Genomic DNA, 19,508 nt, shown 5'->3' with positions numbered 1-19,508 from the left:
AGCCCTCTTCTCCAGCTGCATCCTGTGCTTTCTTACCCCTTTACACAGTGTGCTCTAACCAACAATCTTTGGTTCACTGCACAGCTGTCTGGCTGTCAGTGTTTGGGACACCTCATCTTCTAGCCTTCTGCACCACCCCATGGCTCAAACATCAATATGGACCTGGTGATCTGCTGAGAAGGAAAAAGAAGGCGGCGAGAGAGAAAGAGAGAGAGGCAAATGTATTCTATAAGTTATTTCTAAGCTTTGGGGATAATCTGTTCATAATACTCAGACCTTAATATGTAATCCAGTTACCAAAATAAAAAGCTAAAATGTTAACATTAAAACAGTAAACATTATACCTTGCTGAACCTCATACCACTGGCCTTGGCCCATTGATCCAGCCTGTCCAGATCCCTCTGTAGAGGCTTCCAATCAGAAAGATTGGAAGCAGCAGATCAATGCTCCCACCCAGACTGATATTCATTTCTTCACAGAGTTTAACAAGAAAACAGAGTTGTTTGCAAAATATTTTGTTATAGCATTTTTTGTTTGTTTGTTTGTTTGTGGTTTTATAGCCTATTTCATGGAGAGAATTTGCCAGCATCCACCCTTTTGTGCCCCTGGATCAAGCTCAAGGGTATCAGCAGCTTTTCAAGGATTTAGAGAAGGACCTATGTGAGATTACTGGCTACGACAAAATCTCCTTCCAACCAAATAGGTAAGAATTTTTTTCTGAACATTAGCACCTAAACATGATTCCAAAAACTTACTTCTAATGAAAGTGTGCTAGCTAAAAATGGAAGAATTTTCTAAAATTAAATCTGCCTTGAATGCAAGATTATGAAAGCAAATAGTTTGGTTTTTTCAAGGACTACAGCACCTTATTTTGTCTTGTGTCTTTTAAGAGTTTAAGGATTTGGTCTTTTAAATTTTTTTAATATTTCTTCCCATGTTTTCCTCTCTATGAATGTTTCTCCACCATTGCTTGTGTAAAATGGTGGTGTTATTGGTATTCTCCTGTGAGCTAAAAATAAAGATGTGAAATAGAAATAAGCTGTATGAGCTTTCAACTGTGTAATTGTTGAAATTGGTATTTGATGCACTAGGTTTGACTGAAGAATGCCTAGGATGTGCATGCTCACTGAAATAAATACAGCAGCATTGAATGATAAATGCAGCCTGTTTATGTCCATTAGCAGTTTTGATACAAAATGAGCAGCAAGAAATTACACTTAGGATTTCACTGAAAGACTTCTTATGTTTCATTGTGTACACTTTGTTATGCATTTCAGTATTAGTTTGCCTCTCTGTAATCAAGCATGTAGTCTCCTGCTAGGTGCAGAAATGTGGATCAACTCCGTCACTAAAAGGATTTTACATCATAGTGAAAGCACATAAAATGGCATAACTTTTACCATCTACTGTTTTCATCTACATCCAGTTGTTAATTAAGGCATGTCCATTTGTAATTTAATCTAGGGGATGTGCTGCTTCTAATTTGCTGACAGTTGCCTAAAGTCATTGGTAAGGATCAGCGCTGAACAGTTTTGAACTTTTGGCAGAGAGTTGGCACTTTCTGGTTTGTGTGCTGCGTAACAGTGTTTGTGTTCCTCTTGCAGTGGAGCCCAAGGAGAGTATGCAGGCTTGGCTGCAATCAAAGCTTATTTAAATGCCAAAGGAGAACGTCATAGAACCGTAAGTGTCAACACTCATGTGGGGAAGAGCTTTTGGGTGGAAAGTGGAGAAAGGAAAGTTGATTCAGCAGCTGGGAGTCACCTAGAGAGAAATCAGGTTGTGTATCCTCACCTGTGACAAGCTTTCAGTATTCCTTGCTTCCCTCATGAATCCTGGGTACCATCTTAAGAGTTTTTACAGACAGTGAGAATGAGAAAGGGTACTTCCTGAAAGGGAGATTGTACTATGTCTGGTATGGATAGACTTAACTTTCTCTGTAGCAGCCCATATGGTGCTGTGCTTTGTGGGTAAAGGGATCTCTTGGCTATTGATGAACAGTGCTTTCACAGTGTCAGTGCTTTTTCTTTATCCCACTGCCCTTCCCTGACCCTGTCCTTTCCCCAGCAAGGAGCCTGGATGTGGGCAAGAGGCTGGGAGAGACACAGCTGACCCCAGCTGACCAAAGGGATATTTTATGCCATATAATGGGATGTGTAACAGTAAAAGCTCAGGGAAAGAAGAACAAAGCAGGGAAGGTCATAATTATGGTATTTTAATTCCCAGGCAACCATTACATGTGCTGGACGTGTGGCCAGCCATGGGAAGTAATGAATCAATTAATGAAGAGCAGGTGCTGATTGCTACCATGGTAGTGTGCTGGTGACAGTATTGCACCAACCAAGATGCTGTGGTTACCATCCATGAATTGATTCATCTACTGGAGAGCCAAGGAGGGATAAGCAAGACTTAATAACCCGTAAATAGTTCTGTAAGACCAATGCAAAAAGTATGACAGTGAGTGAAGTTAACAGTGGACTATCTGCCATCAGTGAGTGCTGCCACGTGTGACAAGCTAAAACTCCGGTATAAGTGGGAGTCAAAAGCAGCCAAGCAGTATGCCACAACTGATGCTGTAAAAGCATTTTTCCTTATCCCTTTGGCAGCAGAGTCTAGGTCAGTCTGTTTCTGGCAGTTTGTGGCGGTGTGTCCAGTACATCTGGAACTGATTGCCCCAGGGCTGGAAGCACATCTCTACCTACCTGTCAGTCTTTGACTGATACAGACTGCCCTGGAACATGGTGAAGTCCTTGAACACCTGCAATACATGGATAGACACCATTGTATGGGGCAGCACAGCCCCACTGGAATCATCTGAGGAGGGGTAAAAATATTCCAGACCATTTGGAAAGGTGGTTTTGCCATAAAACCAAAGTATAAGAGATCCAGTTCTTGGGACTGAAACAGCAAGATGGTTGTCACACCCCTGGAACTGCACTCAATAAGATAATAACTGTGACCCCACCAGCTTTCCCTTCCCCAGAAAGGAACACAGGCTTATCTAGACATTGTGGATTACTGGAGAATGCATGTGCATGCCAGGTTACAATCAGCTTGAGAGCCCTCTCTGTTGAGTGACCTTAAAGAAGAATTATTTTGAGTGGGATTCTGAGCAGCAACAGATCAAAGAGGGGATAGTTTGTGTGGCAGCCCTTGGGTGCCTATTCACATGGGAACAACTGTGAGAAACGTACTCTACATTTCAGCTGGGGAGCCTTTAGAGTTTTGGAGCTGGAGGTATTGAGGATCCAAGGCTTACTGCACTCTGACTGGAAAAGAGATAACAGCAGTGCACTGGGAGAGTAATCTGCTTCAAAGATTATTGGCACAGCACAGCTCCTCTTGCACTGTGATCACCTGTGCTGCACTGGATATTCTGCATTATGCATTTTTCTACAATTAAATCTAATGCTTGAGGAAGAAATGGTTGTCTTATGAGGAAGCTTCTGGTATTTACAGTATCCTAGAGAAAATGTTCTGTGGCTTCACCATCCATTATTGTATCATTCTTCATAATAAATGCTTTCTCTTTTTTGAACTTGACATGTTACAGTTTCATCTAACACCTTCTCACTCTTGAAAGATGTTGAACAGTTCTTCCATGTTCACAATTGACATACCATGTTAATCCTGAGATTTTTTTCATTTATCCTTATCCATCCACATTTCTGTTCTTCTAGTTGGATTCTAGTTGTCTATCCTTCTCAAAAAAGCCATCTCATAACTTTGATTATCTTCAGAGCTCCTGTGTTCCTTTCACTTTTTTCTCTATTTCCTTTCTAGTTTTTGATGCAGTTGCTTTCTTTTCCATCAACACTGCAAGATCTTTTGAGTAGTGATAGGTTCAAAACTACGGATCACACTTTTGAGTTGTTAAGATTTGTTTTCTTATGTAATACTCTAGATCAGTCTGATTCCAGTATATATATATACATTTTTGAAAGTTGCTACTTTGGATTGTGAGTCCTTTTTTGAACTGTGCAGTCAGTTCTTTTAGGGACCTGGGGGGTTTGGTATTAACAGGATATTTGGCATTTCACTCTGTGTCTCCATTATAAACCCAATTATGGGTAATTTTAAATGCTAAAGAACCAGCACAGATATATGTAATATTCTGTTATGATGACCTTTCTTTACAGTGAAAACTGACTGGATCTTTTTGTTTCTTTCCTGTGTTTCCATGACATGTTTATCCACACGAACCTTCCCATTTACTCCCTTGGAAGTTAGTTTAGGAACATTTTTGGGACCACATCCAAAACTTCTTGGAAATCTGAGATTAGTTACATCTTCTTTCACACACTCACAGAGCTGGCTTTAAACAGCAGGAAGAAACTCCTTAGTGCAATAATATCCATATTTTCTGAAGCTGATTTTATCCTTCACTTTGAGACTGACTTGCCTTCTCAAAATTGTCCTGATCTCCTGGGAACTATAGACTATATGTGAGGAAACTACCTAAAATTGAATAGTTAAGCTTTGTCTTATTCTGTCTTTGATTCTTTGTTGCATCCAGATCACCTCAAACTTCTTGGAAATCAGCCACTCTTTACAATTACAAGCTTTGTTTTGTGAGTAGTTTTACTCAAGGGGAAGTGAAATTAAGTTAAAATTTTATTCCTTTGACAGTTTTCTTATTGTCCATGCTTTGCTGTTGCTCGTATTCTGTACAAGATTCTTGGGCTTCTGTGAGTGTCTGTGATCCTTCTGTGCTCCAAAATACCCAGAGGCTGACTGCACAGGAGAGAGAGCCTGGAGGCGCTTGCAGTTACTCACACGTTAAAGATTTCAAATGTTAAGGTAAAATAAAGATACTCTTGGGAAAAAATAAAATGAGAAAGCCCACAAAATGTTGACATTTCAGCTGAAGTGAGCTTTTCTCCTGAGCTGGAGAAAGTAACTAAGCCAGCAGTTCAAGCTTCTTGCAGTTGGCTTCCGTTTGCATGTGGTGCCCTCTCGTGGGTAAAAAGCATGGACGTGAACTGACAAGTCTCATCTCTCCACTTTGTTTCCTGATCAATAACATCTGTACCCAGCAGGACTGGGTGGCCATCTCGACTCGCTTTACATTTCTACTGTGCAGCTAAAATGGCTACAGATGTGGCACAGAGCTCTCTGGCACTGGGGCTGGGATGCCTGTGTTTCCTGTGTTCTGAAGTAATTAACATTTGTCTCAGCATCTTTATGGAACAAGTTCCATGAACCATCGTGCAGTTTCTCATGAAAACGAAGTGCCTTACAGTCATTTTACAAAGCTAAGTCTGAGTCATTTAATAAACCGAGTTAAATCTTTCCAAGAGAACTATAATAGACAAATGTTTCAATATCCTCATTGAATAGAAGCAAAGGATTTGGGTTTTTTTTAGAGAAGATATATTGTCTTTAGAAGGGGTAGAATTCCTAGCAAATGTCTGGATATATCCTGACCTCCATTTTCCTATCACTAAGAAGAGCCTGCATTTATTTAAATATAAGTACTTCTCTTGTTTTCTTTTTACATTAACAGTATAGAGCATGCAAGTAGCTCTCTGAAACCTCTTATCTACAGCCAAAATATTTCAGAATAAATTTTTGTTTTGAGTAGAATATACAAGAAAATGTTTTGAAAGTCAGCTGAAGTTGTTGTGGAAAATTTGGAATTAGTTTTTCCTGTCAAGTCATTGTATGTGTGGAGACTGATTACTTAAAAAAAGATTTAGTCTTTTAAAAAAAGGTGGGGTGAGACAAAAGGACTTTAAATGTGAGTATCTGAGATAATATTCTGGAACTGCAGCCCTAAATATAATTATGTAGCAAATGAAACTTTGCTAATGAGTGTTTAGATGCTGATACCTGAATGGATTAAAAAAAAATCGAGTTGCATCGTTAAGTACAAGAGGTAATTTGCCAGTAAACATTACCTAAGGATTCCTTTTGGAAACTCTGATAATGAGATGTAGCCAAATACAGACCATAATGCTTTAAGAATTTTGTAACTAGTTATATTTCAGCCCCTGCTTTTTTTCCCCTTCTAAGGTGTGCCTTATTCCTAAATCTGCTCATGGTACAAATCCAGCAAGTGCGCAAATGGCAGGGATGAAGATTCAGCCAATTGAAGTGGATAAAAATGGGAGCATTGATATCTCCCATTTAAAAGCAATGGTGAGTATTTATTTATCTTTAATTTTTAAGGTAGGAACACTCCTTCTCTGAAGGTAATAGTATTGGCAGCTGAATCACATTTTTCTTTGGGAGAAAATAGAGCAATAATAATGTTTATGTGCTTGGAAATGATAAGTAATTATTTTTTTTATTATAATTTTTTGCTCATTCAGGCATTAGCCATGTGGTACTTGTGAGATTTCTTTTGAGGAGCTTTGATGCAGGAGTTGCTCAAAGAGTCTTTCTACACTCTTTTATAGCAGACCCTTCTGGCCCACATCTAGTAGTTGAAACAAAGGAACCATGTGGATGAGTGTGAAGCATTTCAAACTGAATTTAGTCTTCTCTTAGCAAAGTTCAAGTCCACCTCTGCTGGGGAAGGTGTTGCTAGGCAACTTTTTTTTTTTTTTTTGTAGTTTGACTGCGGGTGAATCTTGGGATGCAAGGGATTAGCAAGACACATTTCCATATTTGAACAAACTTCTATGGTAGTTGTAGAACTGTATTGCTGAAAGTAGGGGGAATAGCCATTATATCACATTACCTCTAAGGCCAGATAGTTCCCTTGGCTTGTCTGGAGGTTTCAGAAGTGACTGTTATATATATATATGTGTGTGTGTCTGTGTGTGTGTGTGTATGTATGTATGTATGTATATATGCCTTCTTCTCCAATTTAAAATTCTGATTTATTGAGAAAACACTGTTTTTCTATAGGCATTGCTGAGGGAAGGAACCCAGTACACTTTGCTGATCATAAACTACTTTGATTATCTGCTGATAGACTTGTTTCCCACCTGTAAAACACCTGATGACTTCAGTTGTATTTTTTTGTAAAAATCTTGAGAAGCTTTAGGAGCTTCACTGACCTTTTGTCTTCCTCTCTCTGCCACCAGGTGGACAAGCACAAAGAAAACTTGGCAGCCATCATGATCACATACCCTTCTACCAATGGTGTGTTTGAAGAGGAGATTGGAGATGTGTGTGACCTCATTCACAAACATGGAGGACAAGTTTACTTAGATGGAGCAAATATGAATGCTCAGGTACAAAATCTCCTAGGCAAATTTATTACAGCTGGGAGTCCATGGAATAAAAATTGCACAGCAGTACTCAGTTCATACCATAACACAGCTTCCTCACAAGGTGGCACAGTGCCTGAGGGAGGAGGTGAGGTTTGCAAGAACAGTAATAAAAATTAGATGGCGAAAGTAAGTATCTGGTTTGCCCTGAAATGTGTTGTAATGAGTATGAGTTGTTCCTTGAAATTGGCTTAGTCTGCTTAACCTTTATCAAAGACATTCTTTGCAGACATAATTAAGAATTCCTAAAGCAAAAAGTTGTTTGCATCAAGTTCTTGTTTCATGATGCATCACAATAAACATAAAAATATAGTCTTTTTCAACATGCTTTCCTTGAATGCATTAATAGGTCTTAAATGGCATATGAAGAAGGTTTTGAAACAAGAGTATTCCCTTCACAGGTGGGTCTGTGTCGTCCTGGAGACTACGGCTCTGATGTCTCTCACTTAAATCTTCACAAAACCTTTTGCATTCCCCATGGAGGAGGAGGACCTGGAATGGGACCAATTGGAGTGTGGGTATCTCTATATTAATAACCTTTCCTTAAAGAAGTATATATTATATATATATCCCTTAGTGAATCATGGTTGGTGGTTCACTTCAGTACAGAGCTGCGAGTGGAAGAGGGATACTGTTGTTTGTAAACTTCTGTCCTTCTCCAGCATAGTCATGTGCTGATCTCATGAATGGTGATGTTCACTTGTGTTCTCAAACCCTGACTTCCACGTTGGCCTTTCAGTGTGAATGGTAGAGCTCCCTCAGCAATCCATTTCCTGAGTAAATGCAGAGATGATCTGTGGACTTTGAGGGCTGATGCTATATGTAGTACAGAACGCAGAAGTGGAACATGAGCTATGTGAATCTATTCTGTAGAGCATTCATATTTCCTTAAAAGAAAATAATCTTACTTGTTTCAAGAAAATAATTTTTATTTGGATAGCTCCGTGAATGTCTTGTGATAGGTTGAAAACTGAGTGCCATCCTCTGTTGGCACCAATTATGTTAATAAACTTCATTGAAGACATAGACCAGACTTCCTGGAGGACTGTGTTTGGAAGCAAGGTGAAGAGAAACTACTGCTGAAACTGTCCAGATGTGGTAACACAGAAACACTCATTTAAGTTCTATAATCAATGTTTTTGTTTTAGGAAGAAACATTTGGCTCCCTACTTGCCTACCCACCCTGTCATCAAAATACAGCCGGATAAGGATGCATGTTCTTTGGGTACTGTCAGTGCTGCACCTTGGGGTTCCAGTGCTATATTGCCAATTTCCTGGGTGTATATCAAGGTGTGTAGACTTTTATAAGGAGTTTCAGCTGAGGTTCTGTTTCTGTTTCAAGTGCGATGCCACTGGAACCACATGAACAGGTTTAAGAGCAACTCAGTGCAGATAGAAATGCAAGTGACTACAGCACAGTCATAGATTATTTACATCCATCAAACCTCTTTGTTTTCCAGTAGGACAATGGAACTGCATATTGCCATCTTTTGCCATGGGAAAGGACGTTAGGACAAATGGTGTATCTGTGCAGCCTGGTTAACTCTTTTACCTCTTGTCTGTAATAATTTTTGAGACAAGTGGACACCAGGCAGAAAACAACAATCAGGCTTGCCCTCCCACTTTTTCTGACATGGAAGTTTTCATGTTTAAAAGCTACTTGGTGATTACTGTTCTTCCAAGAATATTTCTATTTGTATGCTGCAGTATTGTTATACTTACATGTATGTAACTTTCCAATATCCTGAATTCCAGAGGATTTTACTGAATTTTAAAACTGAACTTAGTTTTGGCTTTGGATGTGAGACAGCTTGGTCATGATCTCTGTAATTTGTTAATCCCTTGCAATTTAGTGATAAACCAGCAAATATTTGGTTGCCTATATGTAAGTATTTAGCCAAGAGAGATGAGTGTAGATTCAAATTCTGTTTGAGAGAAGGTGTACTGAGACTCTAAGCAACATTTAAAGCTTTCAATGACAGAAAGAGTTGGGGAATAGTGAACGTAGGGGCAGTGTCATTCAGGGTACACTGTCGCCAGTTTGATATTCTAACCATGAAAACTTTCTCTGCTGAGGAAACCAGCTCTCCCAGAATTCAAAATGAGCAAATATGAGCTGATGCAACTTACCTGGTGGCTTTTCAGCTGTGGGTAGAAATCACTTCTGACTGTAAGCTGGTTCCCATTACAGAATATTTAAACTGTAGTAAATCTTTAAAGGAAGATGTTTCTTCACACTGCAAAATGCCATAATGCCATCTATTTACACTGTCCCATCTTAAGAGGTTACCTTGAGGCTGTTTTGGCTTTCTTCTATGTCACCTTAACTTCTAAGTGCAATGTTAAGAAATTCAACCACATCTCAATTCCAGCATAGTCCTTCTGCAGTGATTTAACAGAGGAATAAGTGCATCTGTGTTCATTTGGCTCTGGTCTTTGTTAATACACAGTATCATCTGTGACATGACACCAGCAAGCAGAGTTTGAGTTGCTGGGATAATCTGTACAGACAGCACACATAGCTTTTTGGACAGCTCTCTGGACACTCTTTCCTTAGGATGGTGACAGGCAACCTGTGCCTTTCAACATGATTGAGTTCTCACTTTTTTGTCTATTCACTTCAGAGCTTCACAGTTTGAGGAAAGGACATCAAGCTTAATCTCTTACACAGTAAACACTCTCATAAGCTATGTATACCAAAGGTGCTTTCAGTTAATACCCAGAGCTTTTCTGTGAGCATCATGTGGAAAATTGTAATAGCAGAGTTAATCTGCCTTAAAACTAGCCAGATGCATCGAGGTGCTGTTTTCTATCCTGCTTGTCAGTGCAAGAGCACACTTTGCTTGCTTGGGAGTGGTTTTAGATCTGTTTCTTCATGTTATTCCTCTTTCAGACAATGGGAGCAAAGGGTCTGAAGCATGCTTCTGAGATTGCTATACTAAATGCAAACTACATGGCAAAGAGGCTAGAGAAGCACTACAAAATCCTTTTCAGAGGAGCAGAAGGCAAGTATTAGACAATTTTTTTCTTCTACAAAGCTGACTTTTTTTTTGCCTCATGTAGAAGTTGGCTTGCAATATGGTTCTTTTTTAATGCTATGTGACATCTCAATCTTCTCTTGATGTTGTTCACAAGAAGTGAAATAACCTGCCAGACTTCTGTGGACATAACTGCAATGAAACTGAGACACTAGGAAGTAGAAGGAAAAAATGCCTGCTTGTAATTAGATGAAATGATCACAAAAGATGGAGTATACCATCAGATAGTTCTCCTTTAAGTCTAGTAGCAGATCAATGAACAGTAGAAAAAGGAGAAGCAATAAAGTTGAAACCCAAATCCTCCATAACCAATGGCACTATAATTTAAGAACTGGAAGCAATTTTTGGACTTGTACTTTCCCCTGCACACTTTCTCTAAAAAAATATCCCACCAAATTTCCCTCATTTCAGCTCTTAGTTCACTTTTGTGAGATGGGATAGAATCCCCTTGGCAACGCAAGGTACTTTAGCTACATTCTGGTTCCCTGTCATGGCTCTCCAGTCTTGCAACAGGAAAGAAGTAATGAATAAGAGGTGAAACAATTATCTGTAGAGTAACTATCAGAGCATGTTATTTTGCTTCTTTAAGCTGAAGAACACTGAGGAACATTTGAGTACAATATGTATGCTCTTTAAAATATGTCTTATATTTAATGGTGTACACATTGGCTCAACCTGCAGGTTGCACTTCAATAGAATATATTATTTCCTCACAGAAGGGAATGGAAGTTGCAAATTTTGAAGGATTCAGCAATGAAATGAAACAAGGTTCTCCAGGATCATGGATATAAATTTAGATAACTTTTGTCTTTAGCCTCTTTATAACATTAGATTTGAGCTTTGCTCTGGCATAAGATAAAATTGATTATCTTGATTAATTCAAGATAGCCTAACACCCAAATGGTGTTGGGTCATTGACAAATCCAGCTGGTTTTCAGAGTACTTGTAAATTGTAGGAGCTACTTTGACCACTCATTCCTGGTTCTGATCTTGGAAATCAGGCCTCTTCTTAATGTGACATGGGACCCAAAGGGCCAGTCGTCATATACTGAGTTGTGTATCTCTTACCTGATAGTTTCTCAGGTTTGAGTTTTTGCCCAAATGGATAGTTTTGAATTTGTCTTTTTGCCGTGTTGTCCACAAAACCAATCACAACAGGCTTGGTAGATAGCAGTGTTCTCCTAGTAAGTAAAGATAGCATATACTTTTTCATTTACAGGTTATGTAGCCCATGAATTCATTTTGGATACGAGACCTTTCAAAAAAACAGCAAACATTGAAGCTGTAGATCTTGCTAAGAGGCTTCAGGATTATGGTAAGTCAAATGTCTATTTTTTAAAATAGCAGCGTAAGTGAAGATTTTCTAAATCTCTCCTAAAGGGAGACAGAAACGTTCTAGTTCTGTGCTTAGGGACGGTGAATCTGTTGCAATCGTTTCGGGCCTCTGCATCTTCTTTAAGGGCTTGGAGAGAGATTTGCGTCAATTGAGTTGTAGTAGCTACTTATGACTCTGCTGCTACCTCACAGTTTTGTAAACTGCCCCTTCAATTACTGATTACATGACTCTGAACCACTTGGAGCGAGTGGGTTGGAGCCATGAGCTTACTAAGATTCCAAGAAAATGAAAAAAGAATATGAAGAAAAAAATAAAAAGAAAGAAATACTGTTGAAGAAGGATAATAGGATTTAAATACTTCCATCCTGATAATAGTTTGTGCAGTTTTGTACACATGCTCTGAAGAATCTGATTGTGGATGCTCTTTGGCTTCCAGACAAGAGGACCCATTTAACTGCTCGATCCGGAACTGTGCTTCTAATGCATATGCATGAAAGCTGTTAAAACCCTAACCAGTAATACCTCTTCAATGAAATAATCCAAAGCCTAGCTGTGATACTATAAAACCCACCATTCCTCCTCTTTCAAGTGGGCTTTAAATAGCATGCACCACTTTAAATAGACTTTCCAGTAGGTACAGAGCTATGCAGATAAGTATAGTAAAGTTTCATCCTCTGCAGTCAAAAGTGTCACAAAACTGTACTTACAGGGCAGGCAGGGATTCTTGAGAGACCGCCTTTTCTTTTTACCTGGTTTACCAGGGGAGAAACCTATACCTGCCTCATGTTGCCATTCAGCCTGTCCAAAGGAAGGACAGTGACAGAACACTTCTACTGAAGTGAGCAGTAGTAACACAAATAATCTGAGAAAGATGCAATATATTTTGGGCTGAACAGTAACAAAGCAAAAAAGAGCAGGTTTTAAAAGTATTTCATTAACTCAGTGCGTAACTCTATTGTAAATAATACAGTGGTGTTACCCTTCAGTGTTAAAAACTAAGATATTTGAAAAGTCTGTCTTACCTCTACAGTACACTGCCAGCATTACCAAGGAGTTCAGTCCTGTAAAGATTATTATATAGAAAGGGCTGAATTTGTGAATCAGTTGATACATAATTATGTAATATATATTATGCATATAATATAAATTATGCATATATTATCTCATAACCTATTGTCAGTGACTGATTTCTATTGTCATCAGGTTTTCATGCTCCAACCATGTCCTGGCCAGTGGCAGGGACACTTATGATTGAACCAACAGAGTCTGAAGACAAAGCAGAACTGGATAGATTTTGTGATGCAATGATCAGTATTCGGCAAGAAATCGCTGAAATAGAGGCGGGCAGGATGGACCCCCAAATTAACCCACTAAAGGTAAGATGGCATGTACAGCAAGTTACCAGCATCAGCTTAACCCTTTAGACTTCCTTGAGACTACATAAGCCTGCTTCCTGGTCTTTCAGTAATCTCAGAAATAACTGTGTGGAACAGTAAGCACAAGGATTTTTAGAAACCTTCAACTTTTTCAAAATTTGAATTTTGACTTTTTCAAGTTAGAAATCTGGCCTTTACTGACAGAGCAGAGAAAGTTATTTCCACAAGCACGTAATCTGTATTTCAAAGCCACCCCAAAGAAATGAAGGACAGATGCTTATTTATCTGGGTTAAGACGGGAAGTGGAAAGACCTTAACATTAAGAATAAAATAAAGATTAAATTAATTATTTTAGCAGCAGCAGCACAGAACTGCTCATGGCTCAAGTTCTGTTCAAGTCTTGTAATGCTGTACTGACTTATAGGTACTGAGGGGATTTAGTGAATAGCCAGAAGTATATTCAAACCTTGGGAAGTATCTTCAGGCCAACTGAAAAAAATTCCAAATACTGACTTCCCTCCTGGTTTACACCTGCCTTTTCTCCCACAGAAAAACAGAGTTCTCAAGAGACTCTCAAGACAGTAGTTATTTACATGTAGTAATATGAACTTGAAGGAGGGTTCACACTGATAAAGTAATTTCATGTCCTAATCACTTCTTTTTCCTTGTAGATGTCACCACATACTCTGAACTGTGTCACTTCTTCCAAGTGGGATCGTCCGTATTCCAGAGAAGTGGCAGCATTCCCACTGGTGAGTAAATAACGGGAACCCAGTGGTGTGGTAATACATAAATATGCTTTGTGCTCTGTAGTTTTTTGGTCAGTTGGAGATGAAGTAATGTGGTAAAAATAAAAACTAGAGAGCAGTTTTTGCAGTTGCTCAGTTTTTATGTGTGTGAGCTCTGCTGCAGTTCCATTAGTTTTGTTTTTAAAGACAAGGAAAGATCTCAAAAACAAAGTCTCTACACATCAAGTGCAAACTTGGATTTTTAAATTTTAGCACTTCAACAATGGGCATTTATTCCTATTGGAAACAGCCTGTTCAGTTCTGACATACTGCAACAGGGGCTCCCAGAACACAGTACCATGTGCTAACGTTCAAAGCTCTGCTCAAAAGAACTTGGCTAAGGGTGTGACGGTGCCCCATGGTCAGCATGGGGCAAGCCACACCAATGCAGGCCCACTACAAATAAAGGTCACATTGAATCCAGATGCATCAGACTTCTTAATTGCTTCCACAGTCGTAACAGGTAAACATGTAACTAATGTTCCTCATCTGAAACTGATTTGCAACTGTTTAATTGCTACATATTGTTTCAAAGAGTAGGAATTCAACTGCACCTCTGAAGTTTGCCACCTTGCTTTATATATTATATTGTAACTATATACTGAACGGCACAATAGTCTCCTGCACTTTTCATTGGTTCCTGTCTGTAAGCCAGTTATTCAAAGGATAATAAAGTTTTCTTTTATCCCGTGAAAACTTCTTCTTTGCAAGCATTTCTTAGAGGACATGGCTACACTTTTTTGAAATCTATACATTCTAACATGACTGCCACCTATATTATACAAGCTTGTTAACTTTCAGGGCCTGCAAATAGCTATGAAGGATAAATTCACTTTAAAAATCCACTTTTCCAGCATTTGTAATTCTTAATAATTCTAATTGCCTATAATTTTGTAGAAATTTTGCTTGGTAGAAAAATTAAGATTGGTTGGGTTTTTTTATCTGTCTTAGCCATTTGTGAAGCCTGAAAGCAAATTTTGGCCCACAATTGCTCGTATTGATGACATATATGGGGATCAACATCTGGTTTGCACCTGCCCACCAATGGAAGCCTATGAATCTCCATTTTCTGAACAGAAGAGAGCATCTTCTTAAGACTGCTTCCAGCTGCCTGCATTTCTGATTCCATCAGGATGGTCTTTTCCTGATTTCCTGGGGATATGTATACTGTGTATATTTTGGATAATCACTATGTTTGTTAATTGAATCACTGCGTAGTTAAAATGTAAATACAATCAGTATGTTAGGTGTGAACAAAATGTGACTGTTCCTCAGCAGTTGATGTTGAAGTTACCTTGATTCAGCCTTTTGTCTGTTTTGTGCTAAAGTTTTAACAATTAACACCCAATTTGCAAAGTGGCATGGAAGATATGGTTGAAAAGTAGAAAGGATGCAGATACGTAAGGCAATACTAATTAATATTAACTGCAGGAGTAATTGTTTACATATTGTAAAAAAAAATATGAAGTAGGTTTTTAATTTACTTCACATACTACCACTAGCATTGCAAGTGTTAATATTTCATACTGATTTTTTTATCTATCAGTGTTAGTAGTCTAATAAAACTGGTAAGAATTTTAAGTGTTGTCATGTTTTGGATGTGAACTTTTCAGCTGGATTTGTCCAGCAGAGCAGTATGAAATTATGAAGCTGCTTATTTGTAAGAATTGCCACAGCAGTAACAGCTTCTACACAAAGGAAAATACTGTCAGAGATTAATATTTCAACAAATCTCTGATTTCTTCAATGAGCTAGAATGATCCTTTTTACCAAGCAGTAACAAAGGTAATATTTTTCTGTATCATGTCAATTTTTCCATGTAGTTTCATGTAGTCCTTTCTTATTCTGGAGAAGGCATGAAAGACCTTTTTAAACAGACTGTGAACTGCTTAGTATGACTTAGATTTTGGGTAACACAAAGCAGGAATTTTGGTGAATGAGGAAACAGATACTGGGATAACATTTGGACCATGAAAGGACGGCACAGTTTTGCACCTTACAACCAGCCACCCTACAACCAGCCACTACTCAACCTCCTCTTGAAGATCCACATGCACTCACACCTGGGAACTCTTTCTGAAGTGACACAAGTGACACTAGTGTTCACTGCACTGTTTAAAGTACTGTACTTTTATGTCCTTTACAGTGAAAGTTTTGGGACTGCAACTTTTCCATTACCTACCCTGTGACTTTAATTACACAAAGAGACTGCAGATGACAGAAAGGTTTAGGAAAGTTAGGCCAGATACCAGTTTTTATGTGAAAAGCTGCACCTACATCCTAAATCGCCTCAATACATAGTGAAGAAAATCAGAATTTTATACTCTAAAATTTACTGCTGAAAAGGGTGTCTTTCAGTAGCTATTGATATAGCACTAAGGACATAAAAAATCATGAAAAAAACACTGCAAACTTGTCATGTGACAGAAGGACAGTCTGTGTTGCCAATCTAACTCCACAGTCTTGTCAAGCTACTTCAATATTTGTTAAAGGCAGTTTTATGTTGCTGAATTATGCCTGTCAATGGAAAGATACATTAAAAATCGGTTTACATACTTTTGTACTAGGCAGATAACTTCCCATTGTTGATCTCAAACTGACAAATTTATCTCATCAATTAATTGGTAAAAACTACCAAATGGAAAACAAAGCACTAAAATACTTCACACCATTCAACTAAAAAGTGACAAGCCACAAGTCTGATGTGCTTACTGCACAGATGCAATGGCTTTTACAAAGGTAAAATTGCATCTGTTTTCCCCAGAAAACACTGAGCTACCTGTAGCGCTGCTGTGGTTACAAGCTATCAGTGCGACCTCAATGCTTACGGTGGGAATCTGCCTTACCACCACAGCTCCCAGCTGCACGGAGCTGGCTCTGGCAGCAAGTGCTGCCAGTGCCACCGGGGCAGGGAGGGCTCCCTCCGACTCTGTTACATGAACTAACAAGCTCCCACTGCTACAGAGTATGAGTGAGGCTGTGGATATCAATGTCAGGTTGGGGGTTTTTTTGTGGTTGTTCTTGTGTTCTGTTTTTGTTTTTAATTAAACGTTCTTTTCATTGAGAAATGAGTTGAATATAAAGCTTCATGTTTGAAAAATAAGAAGGTCGCCTAAAGGAAGTGGTTTGTAATCTGAAAAATAAATTCTGTAGAAACCTCATGACTTAATTAAGCGGATAATAGTAAAAGCAAAATTAGCAACTCTTCTGAATCATAAAATATTTAATAAGGTATATTTTTGGGGGGGATATATTGTATATAAAATTTCAGATCACAATATGAAGCGATTTGAACCCTCTCCAAGCTAGCACTGCCTTTAATGCCGTGTAGATGTACTGCCACTAATACAAGACCTACTAAAAGCATACAGTTTAACTAATACAGAAGTGGCTTTTTTATATGAACTATTTTTTACACAACTAGAGTGTCTTGAATACCCTCTTTTAAGTGCAAAAAACACAGATCACTTTACACTAATGCAGCAACAATGCATTCATATTGTTCTCATTAGTCATTAGTAGTCAACTTGCATAAGATACAAGAAAAGCACAATGAAGCTCACAAAAATAGACTAAAAATCAGCCTGTTCTTGCAAAAAAATACAGCATAATAGAAGAAAAAGACAAAAAAGGGATTATGCACACCACAGAATTTGCTGTTATTTAATCCAAATGGCTTAAGTGCTGATTCTGTTTCTTTTTCCTGGTTTTTTGTGGGTTTTTCTTTTGGTTTGGGTTTTGTTATTGGATTGTTTTTTTTGTAAATCAAACCACATGGACCAGGCACAACTAAGATTTAGGAGGCAGTGTGTAGCTAAAACGTCACTAAACTTTTTTTGATCCCCAACATTGTTTAACACAATTTATTTTCCTCTGTCCTGAGGTAGTTACAAAAAAACAAATCATAAATTAAGCATCAGCTAGGCCAGTAAGAGCTGACGCTTTCCTTTTTCTTTTTTTTTTTTCTTTAAAAACTATTTGTTAACTGGCCAAAACTACCGCTGATGTTAAAAGACAGCTGAGAATTAGAGTTCTCACAACACCAAAAAATGGCTATGAGGGGAAAGGGTTAGCTGCTTCAAAATGTGACAATGTATTGAGTCCCATCAGCCTGGCTGGTCCACTGTTGAATTTCCCATGTTTATTCTCCTTTACTGTCTATAAAGTCACTGGGAGAAGTACAGAAGGATCTGAGCACATCATCGTCCTTTACTGTAACCAGGAAAGAACTGGTCCAGTAGTGTCTGCAGTATCTTGTTGGGGACCATGGTGTAGCCCTTTCCCAGGTCATAGCGGCAGGCAGGGCAGGTGAAGACTTCAGCTCTGAAGGAGCGCTGTAAACAACTCTGAGACATACAAAGACAGAGAAATAAATTGTGAGAACTTTGTTTTACACCAACAGTTTAAACAGCAGAAACTGAGGAATCACTGCTAACCAAAATCTGCTGTACTACCAGAAAAAGGGAAGTCATTGCCAAGCCCTTTGGTGCCTGGCTCTGCCTCTGTGACCAAAATGTCCTAGCAAAGGAACTATTCTCTTTGCTGGGATGTGAAACACGGAGCTTGGGAGGAATTAAATCACAACTGCAGTTTCCCCTTCATTTCCACGAGTGCCTTCCCATGATTCACAGCTGATTTTCAGCTTCCTTAGAGATGGCTTCACAGATCACTACAGTTTTCCAGACTTTCATTTCAAGAGGAGGGTGAATATACCAGGTATACTGTTTATGTAACAATCTCCATCTACCTCATCAGAATAGTTTCAGTTAAGCCTTACAGATATATGTAGAATAATACAATCTTCAACACATTAGCATCTGTGCTGTCATCCTTACTATGTTACCGCTGACTGCTGACAGCCCAAGCATGTGAGCCGAGTATCAGAAATTTATCAGGCAGATCTGTGCCCAAACAGCAATAGCAGCTTACTATCAAACTATTCCTTACAACTTTAACTGGATGTTATATTGTATTCACAAATATTTACTGACATCTTCAAATGTTGTGCTTTCTGGGTATGTTGCTATGTAGCTTTTTGTTCTTTTTTTTCCCCACAGTTTTCCAATTTCCATAATCCTAAATATTAACTCCTTCAAAATATGTCTTATGTTTTTTTAAGGAGACATAATCATTCTGCGTGTGCAGGCCATGCATAACAACACCATGATTTTTACTGGAGCAATACATACCTTCTTGAACAGCAAACTCGCATTATCAAATACGTTCTAAGATGATAACAGTCTGGGTTCTTTTAGGCTCTCGGGTAGAAATACTAGGTATGGCAGGTACCATTCAATATGCACAATTCAGCAAATGATTCTGTACACACCAGTGCTACAAAAATTAACTCTAATACAAATTTGACTCCAAACTCCTTACATTATATCCAACTGACCAAGATTTTAAGACACATGAGTAATAAGTTGACTTCTATGGCACTTCTACCAAACATAACCAATACCAAGAATAACAAGATAACTTTCTCTGAATAAATCCAAATAATTTTCCTGTATTTACCTTGCATCCTTTCACAACTTTTAGTAAGAGAGTTATACAATTATAAAATCTGCTTTTATTCCTTAACCATGTAAAATTAAATTATTGATGCTGTGCCAACATCTAACCACTGGGCCAAACCAATTCCTAGTGTACTCCACTGATCACAAAAGCATGACAGTAATGGTAAACCTCACTCATTATGTCTATCAGGAACTAGGCAAAACAGACGTCCACTCTTTATTACAAAGAATAAA

At 38.5% G+C, this 19,508-nt stretch overlaps 2 protein-coding genes across 3 annotated transcripts in view; one reads left to right on the top strand and one right to left on the bottom strand.

Moving 5' to 3' along the window:
• GLDC (glycine decarboxylase) overlaps window positions 1-16,446 on the top strand; it is a gene marked incomplete at its 5' end in the record, with an annotated part of 34,041 nt that extends 17,595 nt beyond the window's left edge. The window contains 11 exons of the mRNA XM_027709614.1: window positions 561-703; window positions 1,605-1,680; window positions 6,013-6,138; window positions 7,032-7,181; window positions 7,619-7,731; window positions 8,366-8,507; window positions 10,111-10,222; window positions 11,475-11,570; window positions 12,795-12,967; window positions 13,639-13,719; window positions 14,707-16,446. Of these exons, the coding sequence (XP_027565415.1) occupies window positions 561-703; window positions 1,605-1,680; window positions 6,013-6,138; window positions 7,032-7,181; window positions 7,619-7,731; window positions 8,366-8,507; window positions 10,111-10,222; window positions 11,475-11,570; window positions 12,795-12,967; window positions 13,639-13,719; window positions 14,707-14,850 (1,356 nt within the window). The remainder of the gene's footprint in view (window positions 1-560; window positions 704-1,604; window positions 1,681-6,012; window positions 6,139-7,031; window positions 7,182-7,618; window positions 7,732-8,365; window positions 8,508-10,110; window positions 10,223-11,474; window positions 11,571-12,794; window positions 12,968-13,638; window positions 13,720-14,706) is intronic.
• A 514-nt stretch (window positions 16,447-16,960) lies between these two features.
• Window positions 16,961-19,508, bottom strand: part of UHRF2 (ubiquitin like with PHD and ring finger domains 2) — an 80,120-nt gene continuing 77,572 nt past the window's right edge. For both annotated transcript variants that reach the window (XM_027709623.1, XM_027709624.1), the window contains exon 16: window positions 16,961-18,101. In XM_027709623.1, coding sequence (XP_027565424.1) covers window positions 17,955-18,101 — 147 coding nt within the window. In that variant the 3' untranslated portion in view covers window positions 16,961-17,954. The remainder of the gene's footprint in view (window positions 18,102-19,508) is intronic.

This window comes from Neopelma chrysocephalum, unplaced genomic scaffold (assembly GCF_003984885.1).
Source record: "Neopelma chrysocephalum unplaced genomic scaffold, ASM398488v2 Primary Assembly neopelma1_96814, whole genome shotgun sequence".
NCBI classification, from domain to species: Eukaryota; Metazoa; Chordata; class Aves; order Passeriformes; family Pipridae; genus Neopelma; species Neopelma chrysocephalum.
Note: the sequence above shows the minus strand (reverse complement) of the source record. Positions and strands in the feature narration are given on the sequence as shown.